The 22,171-nt window shown below is 46.7% G+C and overlaps 1 protein-coding gene and 1 non-coding gene across 3 annotated transcripts in view; both read right to left on the bottom strand.

Moving 5' to 3' along the window:
• Window positions 1-14,264: 14,264 nt before the first annotated feature.
• On the bottom strand, window positions 14,265-14,336 carry trnae-cuc. The gene has a single exon. It is a non-coding gene; the product is annotated as a tRNA-Glu (tRNA).
• A 1,770-nt stretch (window positions 14,337-16,106) lies between these two features.
• The window catches only part of tmtc1 (transmembrane O-mannosyltransferase targeting cadherins 1), a 181,158-nt gene continuing 175,093 nt past the window's right edge, over window positions 16,107-22,171 (bottom strand). For both annotated transcript variants that reach the window (XM_037122112.1, XM_037122113.1), the window contains one exon: window positions 16,107-18,158. In XM_037122112.1, coding sequence (XP_036978007.1) covers window positions 18,033-18,158 — 126 coding nt within the window. In that variant the 3' untranslated portion in view covers window positions 16,107-18,032. The remainder of the gene's footprint in view (window positions 18,159-22,171) is intronic.

The raw sequence follows: 22,171 nt of genomic DNA, 5'->3' as shown, positions 1-22,171 counted from the left end.
ATGTGTGTTGCTTCTGTAACCTTGACGGATTCCCACTCTCAGCGTTTGTTCTCGGTACCGAACTCTGACCCTCACATTCCATTGATCAAACCAAAGGGGAAAGGGTGGCAGGAATTGGGACCATGGACCAGGGCATGCAATGATGCAACAGGTTGGACACAGATGTCCGATCCACATGTTGAGTATCACCGCAGTTTGAGAACATACAGAAAAAGGCTTTCAGCTGTAGTAACTGCAGTACGATCTGTCGAACTCATACCTGACACAAAAGGGGATTTGTCAAAATTTGTCAGGACAAATAAGGGTTGTTTTGATTCTTTTGATGCTTGTCATGAAAGATTTTTTGTTGATGACGTCACTGAGGTACCAGAGTTCCGAGTCACCAACAATTTTTAACGCAGCACTGCACGACAATTTGGATTCTTTAAAGCTGCCCAGCAATAGTGCACTGTTGACTTATGTGGATGATCTGTTGATTTGCTCTCCCACCAGAGAAGCCTGTGTAGCAGACACAGTGGCCTTGCTCTCCCATCTGGCTGATAACAGACACAAAGCAAGCCTGTCAAAGCTGCAGTTTGTCTGTGAGAAATTTGTTTTCCTAGGTCATGTGATCACAAGGGAAGGGAAGACTCTCTCCCTCCAGAATAGCTGTAATCCAGTCTATTCCGAGGCCTCTCACCAAAAAGCAAGTAATGAGTTTTTTGGGTATGACGTCATATTGCAGACAATGGATCCTGAACTACGCAGAAATAGAGGCACCATTGGCAGCAATCGCCCATGGGAAAGGCCTCAATGCGAACGACAAAGTTGACTGGATGACTGACGCTGACAAAGCATTCACTGACCTCAAACTGGCCCTGCAGTCTCACCCGACTCTGGGCCTGCCCGACTGCTCACGACCTTTCACCCAGACAGTCGATGAAAAGGGAGGGAGGTACATGACTTCCGTATTGCTACAAGACCATGGGGGCTGCAACAGGCCTGTAGCGTACTTTTTCATCAAAACTTGATTCAGTGGCGGCAGGCTTGCCTGCCTGCCTCAGAGCTGTGGCTGCTGCAGAGAAAGCAGTGATGGCCTCCCGAGACATTGTAGGGTATTCTGATCTGACACTGCTGGTACCCCACGCTGTCTCCTTGATTTTGCTCGAGCAGAAAACCTCTCATCTCTCAGCTGCTAGGTGGCTGAGATACAACACCATTCTGCTAGAGCTCCCAAACATTACTGTGAAACGATGTACAGTTCTTAATCCTGCTACCCTTCTTCCCACAGCTGACGATGGAGAGGCGCATGACTGTGTTGCTATCATTAATGAAGTCTGCTCTCCCAGATCTGATCTGCAGGAAGTGCCACTTCAGAATGCAGACCTGGAACTGTTTGTGGATGGCTCAGCATCAAGGGACCCAGGGACAGGAAAGAACCAAACAGGGTTTGCAGTCACAACATTACATGACATTGTGCTAGCTGAACCTCTCCCCTCAAACTACTCCGCTCAAGCCGCAGAGCTTGTAGCCTTAACAAAAGCATGCACATTGGCCAAGGACAAGTCTGTTAACATTTTCACAGACAGTCATTATGCCTGGGGAGTTTGTCATTCATTTGGCCAAATTTGGGCAAACAGGAAATTCCTGACGGCTTCAGGAAAGCCAATTGCACATCACACATTGGTTGCCTCCCTCCTCAATGCTCTGCTGCTACCAAAACAAATCGCTGTCTGTAAATGTGAAGCTCACACTAACAAACCCGACCTCATTTCACAGGGAAACGCCAGAGCAGACGCCGCTGCGAAGACAGCAGCTAAGCAGCGACTAACAAAACAATGTGTTGTTATCCCTGCCTCACCACTGACACCTTTCGCAGATCTGCAGGAACTACAAGCGAAAGCCACTCCACAGGAGAAGGCCACCTGGAGGCAAGCTGGTTGCGCTGTCAAAGAGAATGTTTGGTATGGTCCTAACAACAAACCGTGCTTGCCCAAATATCTTTTTCCTTACTATGCTAAGTTGACACATGGACGAGATCATGTGTCAAAAGGGGGAATGATGAGTGAGATACAAAGATATTGGTTCACAAAGGGCTTCTCAGCCTTCTCCCAAACTTTTTGCAAAAGGTGTGTGATCTGTGCCACAAACAATGCAGGGGGAGGTCTTCGGACGCAACAGGGCGCCCATCCACCCCCTGAAAGACCATTCGATCATTTACAAATCAATTTCATTGAACTAACGCCTAGTGAGGGAAAGAAATACTGTCTCGTGGTGGTCGACATGTTTTCTAAGTGGGTGGAAGCTTTCCCTACATCCAAACAGGATGCGGCAGCAGTTGCAAAAGCTTTAATCACAGAAATCATCCCACGTTGGGGAATTCCAGCTAAAATTTCCAGTGATAATGGCACACCTTTTGTAAATACAGCCCTGAAAAGTGTGGGGGACTACTTAGGTACTGACCTAAAACAGCACTGCGCCTACCACCCTGCAAGCGGAGGTGCCGTAGAAAGAGAAAATGGCACCCTGAAAAACAAGCTTGCTAAATGTTGCGAAGAAACAGGTCTGTCATGGACCAAAGCCTTGCCAACCATCCTCATGCACATGAGGGCTAGAATCAGAGCTAAAAACAACCTTAGCCCTTTTGAAATCTTGTTTGGTCGACCTCTGCACACCGGGATTGGGCCCGGCACGAGACAGCTCCCAGGGACAGGTCAGTGTGAGGATGAAATGTTGCGTTATTGTGCAAACCTGTCCTCTGTTCTTTCTGATATTCACAAACAGGTCAAGGACGCTCTGCCTGCCCCAGCAGCCCACAAACTGCATGATTTGGAGCCAGGAGATTGGGTCGTCATTCGGGATCTCAGGGGAAAGAACTGGAGAGCTCGCAGATGGAACGGTCCGGTCCAAGTGCTTCTGACCACGGAGACGGCAGTGAAGATCGCAGAGAGAGCCACCTGGGTTCACGCCAGCCACTGCAAACGGGTTCCAGAGCCAGCAGACGACACCTCACAGAGCGTGCTTATTGTAGAATAATCATGACTGATGTTTGAGCATGTCTTTTGAGCTGTGAAAAGAATCTGTTTTCCAAGCTGACTTGATTTTTTTTATCCTTCACTATTAATTACGAAGGAATTTTTTTAATCTAGTCTGTAGTGAGCATAGTATCCTCAAAGGGAGGAATTGTGATGGAAAAATTCCTTTTCATTATGGGTTGATGAATTTTGAACTATTTTGTTGAATATGATTTCTTATGCAAATGTATGAACACCTAACCTCTGCCCTATATGATTGTAACAGAGTCACGAATCAGCCAAAACTCAGATAGAAAGTCGCCTTCTTGTCTCATGTTTTATGTCTGATAATTTTATGCTTCACACAGAGTCCCAGGTCATGCGTCATGAAGTCTTAACTTTATGTCTTGTGTGGATGAGAAGCCTGTCTGATTGGGATAGTCGTATGTACGTATGTGTGTAGCTTAATCACTGCTGGCACCGAGAGTGCTTGTCTCTTCCCCTGACCTTGTTGATATCTGTGGATAAATTGTGAACACTCCTTTACTCTGGGCTCATTCACTCAGCTCATGAATTTGACTATGTGGTGAGTCCATCTGCAGATGGTTGGATTAAACTTACCGAAAAGACAGATCTGACATTACTCTTTTATTGACAGAAATTTCCACCACACATGCATGTGGAGAAAGTTTGTCTTTATAGTCCATTCGGTGAAACAGAATTCAAATGTCCTTTAAAGTTTTCTGGGGAGTGGCTACTGTTCAATCGGTGATTTTAGAAGATGAAAGCCGGTCGGGGAATTCACCGGAGCATGGTGACGTTGCGACCGGCGAGTTGTTCGGCCGGTGTTGGCACAACAATGGCGGGAGGCTTCGCTTCTCGGAGGTGGAGGAGTTGGCAAACTGTAGCGAACTGCGGCCATGGCGACTTTCTGTTCCGGAATTTCCTCGTCCTGTCTTTGCTGTGGAAGGAGGTGAGATGAGAGACACAGAGGAGTCGTCGGGCGAACTATGATAATCTTGGATGTTGAGGAGAGATGAACCAGGCGTATTGCGAACCATGGATGAAGCGGTGCTCTTCGAACTCGCTAATGTCCTAGACGGCTGTTGGACCGAATCGGGGTCTCGGGTACGGAGGTGACGGCAAAGTTGTCGGCTTCTGATGAGTGGTGATCCTGATCTCATCTGAAAGATCATCCGACAGGGATAGTGATACAAAATCCATGATGAGATGTTTTGCTCATACAAAAGTTTGGATGTGCTCAGGCGAGACGATGTCGCGTGATCTCGTTTCTGGGTACGAGGGCGCAGAATACGAGAGCGAAGCAGAGAGGGTCAGGTGGTTATTTATAGAAATGCAGAAGTCGGCGCTGTTGAGGTGTGGTCCTGCTCCTGAAACTTCGCCAATTAAGCTTCAATTTAACCCACACTATTGTGATCAAGTAGAGGCAGCTTTACGAGAAAAGGATTTAAAGAATGATAAAAGACATCAGAGAAAGAAGATGTGCCACACTGAACAAAGAGAAGTGTTACAATACTTTAGGATGGAAGGAGCACAAAGGCAGATGGTAGCCCAGCAAAAGAGCAAGGTGAAACCATGCCCACTGCCGACTTTAGACAAGCAATCACCTCCCCCACCATATAAATTACTGGAGAAAGGTCAGTTTCCAATAGGAGAAGTAGATGGAACAATAACAGGAACACTTGAGGTAGAACTGAGAGAAAACGAAAAGCCAGAGTATCATAAAACAAAGGCTCAAGTGCATAGATCTAGAGAAAGGTACAGACAGAACAGCAGGGAACAGACAACATCAGAGGATGAAGAACTCCCTGTTTATCAGAAGAGGGTGTGTAACCAGAGAAGTCACTCAGAAGTTGATCTGAATCGCTCCCCAGACCCTGAGTCGGTGACAGAGGATCTGGACGGAGAGTTGGAAGCTGACAGTGAAATGTCAATAACATCTGAAGAAGAAGAGAAAGGAGAAACACGCAAGCCACAAGGAGGAGGCACTGCAGGACAACGAAGGCATCTAGTATCAGTATGTCATTCATCACCGGCTGATCAATCTAACAAAAAGGAGAGCGAGAAGCTCCAACGACTGATGGAGCAATATGAAGAGGAGGAACGGTGAAACAGTGGCGATGGCAGAATGTACAGCTGGCACGAGTCAGACGTGCCAGCCTGAGTAAGCATACACATCATCCTGATTACTGTCCTCCGAGTAAAGCGCGGGTGGAAGAGTGGAAAAAGGAGTACCAAGAGGAGATGCACCGGAGGCCAGAAGAAAAGATGGACTCAGAAGAGCCCAGAGAAAGAAGTGAGAGTCCGCTGAATAGAACACAGTATGGCCAAGGCAGGAGAAGCCATTCATCATGCAAAGCTGATCTAGAAAAACCAGGAGTGATCAGCACTGAGAAACTTCTGGCAGAAATGCATGAGTTTACAAGAGATATAGACAAATCATTGCAGGAGCTGAAAGAAGGCATGGACCAAATGGATAAAGGGTTGAAAGAGGGAGTGAAGGAAAAGGAAACACAACAACAACAAACTGGCAGATGCCGGCAACAAAAAACATTCACTGTGGATGTGGAAATTAAAGGAAAAATGAAAACCTGCGTTGTCTTGTCGTGTACATCAAGAGGTCACTGATAGTGCCAGATCAAAAGAGAATGAACACCAATCGCTGGCAATGCCACACATGACGAAAGGCAATGCAGGGGACAAGTATGTGCCATGGAGTTTCATGGACCTGACGGGGTTAATAAACTGCCTGCCTGCACTGACAGAGGGAGCTGACAGGTGGATCAGAGCTTTTGAGGAAAATACAGCAGGAGTCAAGCTGGCAATAGGAGACATTAAAGCCATACTGATGAAAGTAGTAGGACAACAAACGGCAACTGAAATCCTGGTGGAAGGAAAAGCCAGGAGGGCAATCAGCAACAACAACTCCGATGATGTGCTGTTTGGACCCTAGAAAAAAGACATATGGGCTGCCCTAAGAAGTAAATACCCATATCGAATGGATCCATCCAAATTGGAAAGGCAAAGCCTGAAGAATGAAGAAAACCCAGCACAGTTTCTGCATGATTTCCAAAGAAAATGGAAAGAAGAAACGGGAAGTGAGTGGAATACCAATGAAGCATCCAAAGCTCTGTTCAAACTGTACGTAAATAATGCAATGCCAAAAGAAGTGCAAAGCAAACTAAACCAAGTGGTAGGTCTAATGAAGTTGGACTGGCCAGTGTTCTCAGAACACATCATACACTACGTGGAACAATGCAGGGCTGATAAGACCAAGCAGGAAGAACAAAGTAAGTTGCTGGCTGGAAAGCTAACTCAACTCCAGACTGAAGAACTAACAAAGAACATAAAGAAAGACAGAGAGAAAGCTAAGTACCAGGCAGCAGTGACAACAACCACATCAGACGCCAAGACTGAACCACCACCGGAACCAAAGGTGTAACCAACAGTCACTCAAGCACCTGTGTTCACAGCTGTAATGGCCCCACCACAAACACAACCACAACCCCCAGCTGCTCAACAGCCACATCAGGCACCAGCCTTGGCAGTACAGGTTCCTCCAATACACTTACACCTCAATCAGGGAAGTGAAGTGGTCTACCAGCCACAAGGAAGAAGGAGACCCAATCAAAATGGAAGACTGCCACAAAGGGGAAGATGGCGACAGGGACCACAGCCCGGATACAACCAGCGCCAGCAACAAGCCAAAAATTATCAACGACAAGACATCCAATGTTGGGGATGTGGACAAGCTGGACATTTGCAGAGAAACTGCCAATCTAATCCATGGATGGGACCGGCTGCACAAATATCACAATACGGAAGCCCAGAGAAACCTGGAGGGAAAGTAACTGCACCTGCTCTAACCACACAACCCCAAAAGGAACCCACCATAGAAGTAACCATCCAAGACCGTCAGCACCACTTTATGGTAGACACAGGTGCCACACACTCCTGTATTGGCAAAGAAGGAGCTGACCTTCCCCTCTCATCAGCTAAAATTTGGACCGTTGGTTTCTCAGGAAGAACTCAAATAATACTAGTTACAGAACCCGTCCCCATGAAAATAGCTGGAAAAACTGTCTATGCCCCATTTCTCTACGCAGGGTTAGGATGCATGCTGGAATGAGCTGATGAACCACTCTTTCACAGCCATACAATACAAAGACATCATAATGGGACCACAAGAAGTAGCAGCAGCAGTGAAATGATGTAAAGGAGTGGTTCCAAGATCCCAAGTCATCACCATATGTGACACTCCTGGTGGCAAAAGGACACCAGTCACATGAAATAGGACCAAATGATAAAAGAAGCACAGCGAATCAGAGAATGGACCCCTACAGACAGTCCATATGTCCATGCATCACCAGACAATATATTTTTGAGAATCTCATACACACAGGCCGATGAGGTAATTGCTGAAAAGGTGCTACTGCCAATGGAAATCGATACTCAAATGATGATGTCGAAGAGCCACGAAGACCTATTGGCAAGTCCCATCGCAACTCTGGTCTGCACATAAAACAGCTGCAGGGTTAGTAAAGTCAGCCACCCCACAACGTTTCCAAATAAAAACAGGAGTGCAGCTGCCATATCAGAGACAATAGCCCTTAAAAAAGGAAGCATTGGAGGGAATAAAACCAACTATTGAGGGATTGGTAGAAGCGGGAGTGCTAATAAAAACTAAAAGCCCCTGTAACACTCCTATTTTTCCAATAAGGAAACTAAATTAGCTATAGGTTAGCGCATGATCTTAGAGCCATAAATGCCATAGTAACAGAAGAAACACCAGTTGTACAAGACCCACACACTTTAATGTCCAACATTCCTCCAAAAACCAAGTGCTATACTGTGATAGATTTATGCTCTGCTTTTTTTCAGTGTGCCCGTTCATCCTGACTCTCAGTATTTATTTGCTTTTACCTACCAGGGCCAGCAGTACACCTACAGCTGGTTGCCCCAAGGCTTTGTGCACTCGCCATCAATTTTTAACAAAGTTCTGGCCGAGGACCTGCAACACCTGGATGTGCAGTCCACCACCCTGATGTATGATGACATCTTAATATGTTTAGAAAGTAAGGAACAATGTGAGAAGGACTCTATCATAGTCCTAAAAGCACTAGCTGCGGTTGGCCACAAGGTCAGTAAAGACAAGTTACAGTTTTGTCAACAAACAGTTGAATATCTTGGCCGACAACTGAGTGAGAATAAAAGGTAAATTGCACCCTCTCAAGTTGAGGCAGTGATTAAGGCCCCAAAACCGCAAACGGTGGGGCAAATGCTGTCTTTCTTGGGCATGACAGGCTACAGTAGACCATGGATATGTGATTATGCAGTAAAGACAGCTCCATTGAGAGCCCTGATACATGCTGTAGGGCAGACCCAAAGGTCAGTCCCCTTGTAATGGACAGAGGAGGCAGATAAAGCATTCTTCCTTCTGAAAACTGACATGCAGACTGGTCCTGCTCTGGCTACCCCAGATTACAGTAAGATTTTCCATCTATATGTAACCATGAAACAAGGTTATGCATGTGCAGTATTAATGCAGGATTCCCCTACAGGAAAACAACCTTTGGCATATTACAGTGCTAAACTTGATGACATAGAAGAAGGCTTGCCACCCTGTTACTAGGGATTGCATGCTGCAGACTTTGCCTATAAAAAGGCATCTGTCTTAACTATGGGTCATCCTGTTACATTATATACATCACATCAACTGCATGCCATGCTAACCAGTCCACGTTTTGTGCTAACCCAAGCCAGAAGAATTGACTATGAGGTATTGTTGTCAGGAACAGAACTAACCATACAGAGATGCACCACTATTAATCCAGCTACAGAAATGGTACTATCCACAGATGGCACCCCACATGATTGTCTTGCTGAAACCGACTCATTCATGAAAATACGGGATTATTTGCATAACCAACCCATCCTGTCAGATATCATTCTGTTTGTAGATGGATCATGTGTCTGAGGAGACACTGGTAATTGTGCAGGATATGGAATTGTACGTTTAAATCCTGACAACACTTTTACTAAACTCCACTCAGTTCAAGTGGAGCAACCATGCTCTGGCCAATTGGCAGAAATAAAGGCCATAACGGCTGCCTGTAAGATAGCTACTGGTAAAAAAGCAACTATTTACACGTATAGTGCTTATGGTTATGGTGTCTGTCACATTAATGCTAGCATTTGGAAGCAACAAGGGTTTATTCACGCAGTAATAGTACATGGACAGGCAATAGCAGAGCTAATCCAAGCCTTACAACTGCCCACAGAGCTAGCAATAGTTAAATGTCCTGCCCATCAGGCAAACAACACACTGGTGGCAAAAGGGAATAATTTAGCTGATGATTTAGCTGATGAGGCAGCTAAAGAAGCCACCGGACAGGTCATAGAGACTGCGGGGCAGGCCACACTTGCACCTTAATTAACTGAGCGCGATTGTGCACCAATAACGAATATTGCTTCTCTTATCGAACAAAGCACAAAATCAAGTCTCAGAAGCAGAAAAAACGCTTGTGGCTCCAAAGAGGGGCGATCAGAACTGCAGCCACAGCTCCTCATGAGGGACTGTGGAGAGGTCCACAGGGACATTTTGTTATATTTTTTTATCTTTGTTGAAAATTGCAATCCACTTGATGCATGATCCTGATCATTGCTCACGCAATCAGGTGATCAGGAAACTACAGGCAGTACGGTGGTCGCCATACATGACTGCCATGGTGGACAGACAACTAGCGTTGTGTCCACAGTGTCGGAAGTATAATGTTTGTAAAATGTGTACTCACCCACTGGCAAATATACGGGTACCATTGGGTCCATTCAAACATTCGATGATGGATTATGTTGATATAATAGATAGAGTCTGACACAAAAGATACATGTTAGTGGTCATCTGCAGGTTTAGCCGGTGGATAGAGGCTTGTGCTACCTCTAAAGAGGATTATAAATCAGCAGCCAAGTTTTTGTGTACAGAAGTCTTCCCTAGGTTTGGGGTCCCTGATACAATTTCATCAGATAATGGACCTGCATTTGTGAATGGAGTGTTAAGGGAGATATTTAACAGGCTTGGGGTAGAACAAAAGTTTGGCTGTGTGTACCAGCCCCAGTCACAGGGCTTAGTTGAACGGGCCAATGGGGTCCTGAAAGCCAAGACAGCAAAACTCATGGCAGGAGGCAATAACAGACTTACATGGGTAGATGCTATGCCCATAGCTCTAATGGCAAATGACAAATCCCTCTAACTCCCTAGCAAATCCCACTAACTCCCTAGAACGTGTGCTAAAATCATCAGAACAAAAGCGAATAAAATGCTCCACAGACAAGTCACAGCCACTAACATTCACGTTTGTTGAAGGTGTAGACAAGACTGCTAAGTTTGACTTATGCTCCATGATAACATGTGTAGGCAGACAAGTGGATTATCAGAGGTTAGAGAGGTACATATGCTTAACAAACAAGAACTATATGTCCCCAATAGGACACGGTATCACCTACTCGCTCCAATATGACAAATGGTGTCAGAGCTGGGATAATGTTATAGCCAGCACAGGAACCTATGACTTGGGATACTATCCAAAGCATAATCTGAAAAGCCGGCTAAGTATAATCAAAGGCTCCATAGTAGCACCATGCCAAAATAATGAATGCAATCCTCTATACCTCACACTACTAAAACCAAGCCCAAACGATACAGGATTATATGTTTTGGGATCATGCCAATCTGGAAAAGATCCTCTGGGCCATTTCCAGATAAATGTAACCAAGAACGCTACAATGTCCACATCACCCACCACAGCCAGCCCCGGGGCTGACTTCCAAGTGGGACCAAGAGTTACTTACTTACGTAATGTTACTTATGAAAGCAAGCTAGCCCTAGAAACAGAATATGCTGACAAGAATCTATGGTTAGAATGGATGCGCTATACCGCAATACAAACAGACAGAACTGACTGTGTAGCCTGTGCTAAAGCGAGACCTGTTTTGGGCACCGCACTGTTCAGACTGAATAATCAAAATGATCCAGACGGCCTCCACTGTACTATCCAGTTGTTTAAACCAAACGTCACCGAAACTGCATGTAAGACCCTATCTTTATTATATCCTCCTGTTGTATATCTGGATGCCCCTCCATCAGTTATAGTGTACGCAGGGAACTATATGTGTTTCTCCAGATCAGGGCAAGGTGTTAATGTAGGGCCACTGCCTAGTGGTTATTGTACAGAAACTATTAACATCACTTCTGACACAGGCAATTATACTGCAGCAGCATTCGAAAATCACAATACCTCTAGAGCTGACCTCTGGTGGCTGTGTGGTGACAAAAAGTTGCGGCCCCATCTCCCCTCAAAGTGGGCAGGTGAGTGTGCTTTGACACAGCTGTTGATGCAATTCCATATGATCCCTTTTGGAGCAGCTGGTCTTCACACAAGACTCCCACATTCTCCTTGCCATCGTAGTAAGAGAGACACTCCAGGGGGGTCTTTCAACTCCAAAGTGTACATTGATGCCATAGGGGTTCCTAGAGGAGTCCCCGATGAGTTTAAGGCCAGGAATCAAATTGCAGCGGGATTTGAGTCATTATTCTATTGGATAACAGTTAATAAAAATGTGGATTGGATCAATTACATCTATTATAATCAACAGTGAACCCTTATAGACTGGACAATATGACGGAGACCTACACACACAGGCAGACACCGCCACCTATAGAAACACTTACGGGGCATAATAACGAAGTCTATGGTCCACCACATCCACCTCCGCCTTTAGTTGCATCATACCCAGCCATGCAGTTAGCAATGGCCTCGACAGGACCCTTCTCCTTTAGGGACAGCAGCATGGGAATGGATCCCCTGCCCATCAGCCACCATCAGCTTCCACAGATGGTGCCAGAGATGCCGCCATGAATCTTCGCCCAACCATGGAGAGCCATTAGAGAGCCACCACCACCCTACCACATCGCTCTCCAGAATGCAGCTCCAACTGGACCGAGGACCATGGCAGCCGACAGCAGAGGCGGAGACAACCCGCTGACCATACCATCATCATCACGACAGAGGAATGCCACGGTAAGCCCAAATAACAATGATAGGGGAGAAAGCTACAGTATGACACCACTAGAGGCAGTGCCCCAAGAGCCCGTAGATACACTGGTGGCTGCATTAGGAACGTCCATCGTAGATGCTGTAAATGCAGCTCTGCCAAAGGGACTGAGCACATACCCATCTCTGCATGAGGCAGAGGATGCCATTGGAGGCCTGCCAAAGAGACAGTACAGGCTTATGAACAAGGGCCTGACACGTGATGCACAGAGACTGATAACTGGAATAAGGAAAAAGTCGTCGAAAGGACGTTGGTCCGCCCGCTTAAATGCAGACAACAGCATACTGATACTGTGGCCCACCTAGAAAGAAAGATTGCTGACTTGGAAGAAGAAAAAGCAACACTACAGATGTTGGTGGAGCAGCTGCAGTACCAGAAGAATGGCCTGCTGCGGCTCTGCGACGAGAAATTAGCAAAGGGCAGCTTTGAATATGCTCCCCTCCGGAGTGGCCTCAGTGGGAGAGAATCACTATCCGTATGGAGGCCAGAGAAACACCCGTAACGGTGCCCAGTAAAGCATCCCCACTATGGCCCAAGCTCAACATAATAACACTGCATATGAACAAAGGTGGCAGCAATAGGAGATGCTGCGCGACCAGCATGTACCAGCTGGTAAGACTGTAGGAGGATGGTCCTATGGTGAATTTGTGACCCCATATGCTGAGTATATACATAAAGACTCTGATATTAGCCATCACAGTCCCAGAACAAAAATGATAAGGCATAAGGCTTGGGTGGCTCAGGGTTACTAGACCAGTGAGCTCCTTTCCTTTTTTCGGGAGAATATTTGATTAAGTGTTTTTTGTGTCAGACTTGGGACAAAAGAGAGGACTCAGATGCAGATTGGACAGAAGTAGAATCAAGTTTTATTTTTCTGATTCGCAACTCTTCAGACAAGATGATAAATGAAAAGCTATGAAACTCTATGGTGACAGACAAGATGAACAAACACAAAACACACAAAAACATAAGACGCTCCCAAAGGAGGAAAACCTACACTATTCTTAATATCTGAGATATGAAATTTACAAAAGAAAAGTCACTCCGCAGAGGATGGCACAAGGCTATGAAAAATATACTATTCTATCAAATATCAAAAAATTACAACAAAAGGCGCTCCTGAGGGAGGAAAAGAAACAACTAAAAAACAGGCTAAACTGAAACACAAAATCCTAACTGGAAAATTTACAAAATCAAAATCACTCTCTCAAGAGGACAAATACAGAAAAACAAAACAAGACAATACTTATCAGGATGAGAATTCAAGGCTGTGAGACAAGGCTTGGGTACACGACAAGACGACGAAATACTTAGGCGACGCAGACAGGGGAAGACAAAGACTTTATACACGTGAGGGAGGGAGACACAGGTGCAAACAATCAGGGATTAGGGATGACGTCAGACCAGGAACACAGGAGGAAGGGCACGTGATCTGAAACGAGAGGGAAGTTACTTTCAAAATAAAACATGAATCCACAAGACAGATCCCAAAGACAAGACAACCTCACCGTGATGTGACAGTTTGATTGGTTTTCAGTCTTTTGGTATCATTGGGTATCATTCACGTACATGGTGACAGGGCAGATCAGCACTAGGAATTGAATCATACAATTGAAAACTGGTAGGTGTGCTCCAGTGGTCAAGGCGATGGACTAAAATCCCAGTGGGGTTTAACCATGCAGACTGCAATGCTGTGCAAAGTGTCAACTCTTCTGTGTTCTCCCCTTCATTCATGTCCCAGATAGCTGTATATAAGGCTAATTGTTTAAGAAAATCAATGAAATGTAGAAGTGTATTGATTGCATGAAACAGTCTGGCTGTTGGCTTTACATTCCGTTGAGAAAGGGATAATAGATGATAGATAATAGGTAATAGATGTGCTGTGAATGCTTCATCAAGTCTACCTGCACTGGAAACGCTTCCCTGAAGGTTCCGGTGATATCGTTCCCAACATTTTTTTTTTATCGAAGTTGACTGTGTACATGCCTGCTTTTCCTGACCTATATCGGGTTCTGGATGAGAGAAACATCAGGGGCGCATTCATGGATCTTTGTATATTTTATATGTAAGCATCATCATTCTGAAGCAAATCGGTGGAAGGAGAACTGTGTTAGGAGGTATCACAGTGCTAAAAGGACCTACCCTGACCGGGAATCAAACCCAGGCCACGGCAGTGAGAGTGCCAAATCCTAGCCACTAGACCATCAGGGAACCCACAGCTCTCTCCTCAAACACTGTGAGAGTTAATGGGGAATGACCAGACCGAGGGTTGGCTTTTTTGAGTGAGTGACTGAGTGAGTAAGAGAGTGACATTGCATAGGATGTACAAAATAAACAGTGTTTTTGCCAGCTCTTTTCTGTGACAGGCACTTTGATGTGACTTGATGGGTGATTACATTGTTCCCTCCGAAACACACTCAAGTCTTGTCATGGCCCGTGGTGTTATTCACGGCGGTGACAATGCCAAATCTTGACCACTAGACCATCAGGGACATTGAGCCACTTGTACCAGATGTAAAGAAGATCATTTGCTTGCTAACGCGGGAAGGTTACCTATGTTACCCTTGTCTTGATCCGCGGTCATCTGCTTCATTGGTAAAGGTCCATCTCATGGAAAAACAGGTCACGCCAGGGTGAGGTGGGTGTGCTCCAGTGGTCAAGGCGATGGACTAAAATCCCACTGGGGTTTAACCGCGCAGACTGCAATGCTGCCAACCAAGGAAGTGTCAACTCTTGTCTGTTCTCCCCTTCATTCATGTGCCAGATGGCTGTATGTAAGGCTAATGGTTTAAGAAAATTAATGAAATGTAGAAGTGTATTGATTGCATGAAACAGTCTGGCTATTGGATTTACATTCCGTTGAGAAAGGGAATGTAATGGGATGTGCTGTGAATGGTTCATCAAGTCTACCTGCACTGAAAAAGCTTCCCTGAAGGTTCTGGCGATAATGCTTGACTTGATCCGCGGTTATCTGCTTCATTGGCAAAGGTCCATCGCTCGTGGTAAAACAGGTCACCCCAGGGTGAGGTAGGTCTGGTCAAGACGATGGACTAAAGTCCCACTGTTGTTTAATCGTGCAGATTGCAATGCTGCCAATGAAGGAAGTGTCAAAATGTCAAAGGTCCATCTCTCGTGGAAAATCAGGTCATCCTGGGGTTTAACACTGGGAGGAATGACCAGCCTGAGGGTTGGCTTTTTTGAGTGAGTGAGTGAGTGAGTGAGTAAGAGAGTGACACTGCATAAAACATACAAATTAAACCGTGTTTTTACCAGCTCTTCTCTGTCACAGACACTTTGATAGGCAATTAAATTGTTCCTGCTGAAATGCACCCAAGTTTTCTTTTCAAAAGCCTGTTTTGGGGTGCAACAGTGGTTTACTGCCATACCACTCTAATCCTGCCGATTTCTCCTATTCTCAGAGGCTACGGAGGGTTCCACCTGGTTAGTAGATGAATGGGAGACTGCCTGGGAATGCCAGGCATTGTAAGCCTTTTTACTTCTCTCTACAGATACCAGAGGGTGCTGCAGTTTCTTCAGTGGAAACAGAGGCTTGAAGAAACCAGCAGCCTGTTTCTGGTTTTCTCATTATACAGGCTGCCTGTTAAGGTGGAGGAAGGAAAATGACTAGTCTTTCACCTGTTTTTGTTTTTCCATTTTATACTGCCACTTTACTCCATTTCAGTGGGAAATATGGTACATTTTCTTCCACTCTGGTTGTGAGTGTCATGGCTGGGCTACTTTACACATACAGATTTTCTCAATAAACATGTAACAATTTGGTCAAATTGATTGCATCACTGAAAACACTGCTGAGACAAACATGTGTCAGTGCTTATCAATCCACTGATAGCTGTTTTCATATAGAAATGTAAATCAGGTGATGGCAGAGCTTGTTACGAAGTTTGAGTTGACAGTCCTGTGGAGTGGTGTTTGTTTAATGCACGTACATTAGCAGAGTAAAAACTCAACAAGACGTTTATTAAAACATATATTTAATTTTTTTGGTGCAAGCCAGTCATTGCACTAGTCACTTCATTGTCAGCCCATTGTCATTCCACAACAAAAATTCATTCACAATCAACATCACTGTCATCAAAACCACAACAAGCAACCAAACAGCAATCTTCAGAGGTTATGGTATGCAAGAAGCCACACGATTCAGCTCCTCACACAGGAGCAGACACACTTAGCTTATTATAACTGCAGAGGGCTGGCGATATCAGGTCAACAGTGTAGCAACTTCTAGAAATGGAGGTCAGATGAACTTACTATAGTCTAAGGAAAGGGTAGCTGTTATGTATGGTATAACATTTCCAATGAGTCATATAATCAAAGATCTCTGTGTTAAGTTCACTGATTTAATCTGATAGATGGAAATGGTAAAATGGTAAACGAACCACTGCATTTCTATAGCGCCTTTCTGTGTTATCAAAGGGCTAATGTGACAAGTTTTGTAAAATGCTCCTGACCAAAGTGTTTTATAAAATTTGTCACATGAACCCACTGAATGATGCAGTGATGGCAGAGGCTGCCATACAAGGGGCCAACTGCTCATCAGGAGCAATTTGGGGTCCAGCGACCTTTGGGTCACTGGAAAACCTGCTCTACCTTCCTGAGCAACATCTACCGCCAGAGAGTAATATTAAAATTGCTATTACTATTCTGTCCATTCTTAAGCTAAAAGGTCCACTTCTGAGCTTTTCTGAGCTTTCACCACAGCTGGCCAGGTGAAAGCAGCCAATGCATGGCACAAGCAGGAGTAAAAGGTTTGCAGTACAGTCAACAAAAGACACCTTATATTATCACAAGCATACAGTACAGAAATTCTGCTTTAGTTGTTGGTGGGGGTGTCGCAATATACAATTTAGATGGTAACTGTGATATTCAAAAAGGAAATATAGATATTGTACACTAGCTAGCCTACTAGCTTGGTGCAGTTTGTGCTTCCTTTTTCCTTAATTGTAAAGTGGCCAGTTAACGGTGTGTCAAATTAAGCAAAACTAACTTAAACTGACCACTAAAATAATTCAGTTTCTTTCCTTTCTCGCTTTGTCATAATGGGTGGTGGTAATGCACCTTAATGCTGTTGGCCACCAGCCATGAAATGAGAAATAGCAGAAGTGGTTAGCTTGCACAGTGTGCTGACTGCTGAGAGAGAGAGAGAAAGACAGAGAGGGAGGGAGAGAGAGAGAGAGAGAGAGAGAGAGAAAGAGACTGTACTGGTAGTGAGATAGTGTCAAATCTTAATTTGGAAAAAAACAAAAAGAGAGAATCAAATGGCTGAGTGAATGCCCTTGAATTTGAATGTCTTCATTGATCATATTCAAGCAATTTGTAATTGCTGAAGAAGACTGTGACATGTGATTGAAAACTCTCACAAATGGGCCTTTTTTAGCTCAAGGTGCTAAAGTCCTTCATGATAATAACATTTTCCTCACACTTTTCACTTTAAATACATGAATAATTCTCAAAGGGAGAGCAGAGGACTGCATTATAATCTGTGATTAAATGCCATAAAGGAAATGACTTCACATCAACCTAAATAATAAATCAATCAAACACAAATGTCTGCAGTAGATGTGCATGTTGAAGTAAAGCGATCAGGTCAGGCCGACACAAGGAGCTCCCAGTGATCTTCAACCAGGCCTTCCTTTCTGCTGACCCCAGGAAAGGCTTCTGTGGCTTGACCAGTCTCTTTGATTCCAGGCCACTGGCTCCACCTCAGAACACGCTGCAACTACCCCCCCATAACCCGCACCACTCTCACACAGGCAGGTGGTCTTAGTAACCAGGTCCATTTTATCCAGCAGCCTGAAAGCTGGTGTTTGGGCTCCAGAGGGCTGGGTGGTGCCCTGTTTCCCTAATCTGTGCACTGGAAGGTGTAGCGTCTGGTATGTTCATGGTGGTCTACGCCCCCGCTGTCAGTCTCTTCTCCAACCGGTCCAGCTTAGCCAGGTTTTCCTTCAGAAGTTTGGAACCAGGGCTCAGAAGCAGTGCGCGCTGGTAATACATCCTGGCTGCTGCATAGTCTCCCTGTACACACAAACACAAAACAATGCACGCATTACAAACAGTAGGTTCAATCCAGAACAGCTTGGGGCTGTAGCTCTGTTGATAAGTTCACTGCCATCCATCCATCCATCCATCTTCTTCCGCTTTATCCGGTACCGGGTCGCGGGGGCAGCTGTCTGAGAAGGGACACCCAGACTTCCCTCACCCCAGACACTTCCTCCAGCTCTTCTGGGAGGATCCCAAGGCGTTCCCAGGCCAGCTGGGCGACATAGTCGCTCCAGCGTGTCCTGGGTCTTCCCCGGGGTCTCCTCCCAGCGGGACATGCCAGGAACACCTCCCAAGGAAGGTGTCCCGGGGGCATCCGAAACAGATGCCCGAGCCACCTCAACTGGCTCCTCTCGATGTGGAGGAGCAACGGCTCTACTCCGAGCTCCTCCCGGGTGACAGAGCTCCTCACCCTATCTCTAAGGGAGCGCCCTGCCACCCTGCGGAGGAAACTCATTTCAACCGCTTGTATCCGGGATCTTATTCTTTTGGTCATGACCCAAAGTTCATGACCATAGGTGAGGGTAGGAACGTAGACTGACCGGTAAATCGAGAGCTTCGCCTTTCGACTCAGCTCTCTCTTCACCACGACAGACCGGTGTAACGACCGCATTACTGCAGCCACCGCACCGATCCGCCTGTCAATCTCACGCTCCATTCTTCCCTCACTCGTGAACAAGACCCCAAGATACTTAAACTCCTCCACCTGAGGCAGTAGCTCTCCCCCAACCCGGAGGGGACAAGCCACCTTTTTCCAGTCAAGAACCATGGCCTCGGATTTGGAGGTGCTGATTCTCATCCCAGCCGCTTCACACTCGGCTGTAAACTGCCCCAGGACATGCTGGAGGTCCTGGCCTGAAGGAGCCAACAAGACCATGTCATCCGCAAAAAGCAGAGATGAAATCCTGTGGCTCCCGAACCAGATCCCCTCCGGCCCGTGGCTGCGCCTAGAAATTCTGTCCATGAAAATAATGAACAGAACCGGTGACAAAGGGCAGCCCTGCCGGAGTCCAACATGCACCGGGAACAGGTCTGACTTACTGCCGGCAATGCGAACCAAGCTCCTGCTCCGCTCGTACAGGGACCGTACGGCCCTTAACAGAGGGCCCCCGACCCCGTACTCTCGGAGCACCTCCCACAGAATACCACGAGGGACACGGTCGAATGCCTTCTCCAAGTCCACAAAACACATGTGGACTGGTTGGGCAAACTCCCATGAACCCTCGAGCACCCTGCGGAGGGTATGGAGCTGGTCCAGTGGTCCGCGGCCCGGACGAAAACCGCATTGTTCCTCCTGGATCCAAGGTTGGACTATCGGCCGAATTCTCCTCTCCAGTACCCTGGAATAGACTTTCCCAGGGAGGCTGAGGAGTGTGATCCCCCGATAGTTGGAACACACCCTCCGGTCCCCCTTTTTAAATAGGGGGACCACCACCCCGGTCTGCCAGTCCAGAGGCACTGTCCCCGACTGCCATGCAATGTTGCAGAGACGTGTCAACCAAGACAGCCCTACAACATCCAGAGACTTGAGGTACTCAGGGTGGATCTCATCCACCCCCGGTGCTTTGCCACTGAGGAGCTTCCCAACTACCTCAGTGACTTCAGCTTGGGTGATGAATGAGTCAACCTCTGAGTCCTCAGCCCCTGCTTCCTCTATGGAAGACATGTCAGTGGGATTGAGGAGATCCTCAAAGTATTCCTTCCACCGCCCGACAATATCCCCAGTCGAGGTCAACAGATCCCCACCCCCACCGTAAAGAGTGTCGGTGGAGAACTGCTTCCCCCTCCTGAGGCGCCGGATGGTTTGCCAGAATTTCCTCGAGGCTGACCGATAGTCCTCCTCCATGGCCTCTCCGAACTTTTCCCAGACCCGAGTTTTTGCTTCCGCGACTGCCCGTGCTGCTGCTCGCCTGGCCCGCCGGTACCCGTCAGCTGCTTCAGGAGTCCCCCGGGCCAACCAGGCCCGGTAGGACTCCTTCTCCAGCTTGACAGCATCCCTTATTTCCGGAGTCCACCACCGGGTTCAGGGAGTGCCGCCACAACAGGCACCGGAGACCCTACGGCCACAGCTCCGGACAGCCGCATCAACAATAGAAGTGGAGAACATGGTCCATTCGGACTCAATGTCCCCAGCCTCCCTCGGGATCAGGTCCAAGCTCTCCCGGAGGTGGGAGTTAAAGACCTCTTTGACAGAGGGTTCCAGGTAACACTGTCGCTGCCCACGTGAGTGTTGAAGTCCCCCAGAAGAACGACGGAGTCCCCGGTTGGTGCACTCTCCAGTACCCCTCCCAGGGACTCCAAGAAGGCCGGGTACTCTGCACTGCTGTTCGGCCCATAAGCCGAAACAACAGTGAGAGACCTATCCCCGACCCGAAGGCGCAGGGAAACGACCCTCTCGTTCACTGGGGTAAACTCCAACACATGGCGGCTGAGCCGAGGAGCTATAAGCAAGCCCACACCAGCTCGCCGCCTCTCACCGCGGGCAACTCCAGAGTAGAAGAGAGTCCAGCCTCTCTCAAGGAGTTCAGTTCCAGAGCCCAGACTGTGCGTAGAGGAGAGCCCGACTATCTCTAGTCGGTACCGCTCAACCTCTCGCAGCAGCTCAGACTCTTTCCCCCCCAGTGAGGTGACATTCCATGTCCCCATGGCTAGAGTCACCATCCGGGGATTGGGTCGCCGGGGCCCCCGCCCACGACCGCCACCCAAATCACACGGCACCTGCCCCTTCTGGACCCTCCTGCGAGTGGTGAGCCCACAGGAGAGCGGGCCCACGTCGCTCCTTCGGGCTGGGCCCGGCCGGGTCCCGTGGGCCAAGACCCGGCCACCAGGTGCTCGCCTGCGAGCCCCAACCCCAGCCTGGCTCCAGGGTGGGGCCCCGGTGACGCCGATCCGGGCGACGTACGCGTCCTCGTTTTAATCACTATCATTGGGGGTTTTATAAGTTCACTGCATTTCATTTAATTAAAATGCAAACTATGTAATATCTATCCATCAAAACAAAATCAGCCACTGAGTGTTGTTTGGGGGAGCTGCTGTTCTGCTGCATGGAGACACACCGTTGAGTAAATTTGTTTAATATTTTTTAGATATTTTAATAGAGAAATTGTCCACATTATATATTTAGATTTTTGCCACAGAAGAACTAAATTCATGAGGAATGAAACAAGCATCTGTTAATATTGTTAGTGTCACTAATGACAAGGAACTCTTCCAAAAGACGAGTGAGTCACTGAAAAAGTACACCGACCCTAGTGTTACCTTGATTGGACCCAAGATGGTTTGCAAAACCAGGTGGCACCTGGTTGTCACAGCCCCCCGGTTTGAAAACTCCCATCTCCCATTGTCTGAGAGCATACCTGAGAGCATTGTCAGTTCTGTGCAGTGACTGGATACACAGAGATCCTTAAAAAAAGTTGCAAACCCGTTTCACAGCAGTCCCATTGTAATGTGTTTCTGGAAGCATCAGTGTTCATCTGTACAGCTGTTACTAAAAGAGAGCACCCAAGCATTTGGATTTTTACCTCCTTCATGGCGCTGGACGAGCCAAGATTGCCCTTTGTTTACCAGACACATAAACACGATCTAGCCCACTAACAGGATGATCGTTAAGGACCCAGCTATAACATCAGACGGTGTGTCGTGGTAGCACCTACACTAGATTTGGAACATCAGATTCAAGGGTGGTGCCTCATTTTATAAATTAAATTAATCATCTGGATTAATAATTCTTTAATCATCACTATTAGGAATTATTCATTTCTATTAACCACACCTGTTCTACCATAAATGTCAGCAATCTCCATGTCAAGTTTATTTTTTATCAGATGGTCGGCAGACCTGTAAAAGATTGTCTGACTTTGTTCTCTGATGAGGGGAGACCGTCAGAGTGACAGTGGCTAACAGCAGTGACTCCAATGGTATGCTAATGTGCAAGTCCTGCCATACTACAATGAATCACTTCCTGTTTTTTTTTTTTTTCCCCAAAACAC

The sequence above is a fragment of the Acanthopagrus latus genome, chromosome 14 (assembly GCF_904848185.1).
Source record: "Acanthopagrus latus isolate v.2019 chromosome 14, fAcaLat1.1, whole genome shotgun sequence".
Lineage (NCBI taxonomy): Eukaryota > Metazoa > Chordata > Actinopteri > Spariformes > Sparidae > Acanthopagrus > Acanthopagrus latus.
The sequence above is the reverse complement of the archived record's forward strand: the minus strand, read 5'-3'. Positions and strand labels throughout refer to the sequence as shown.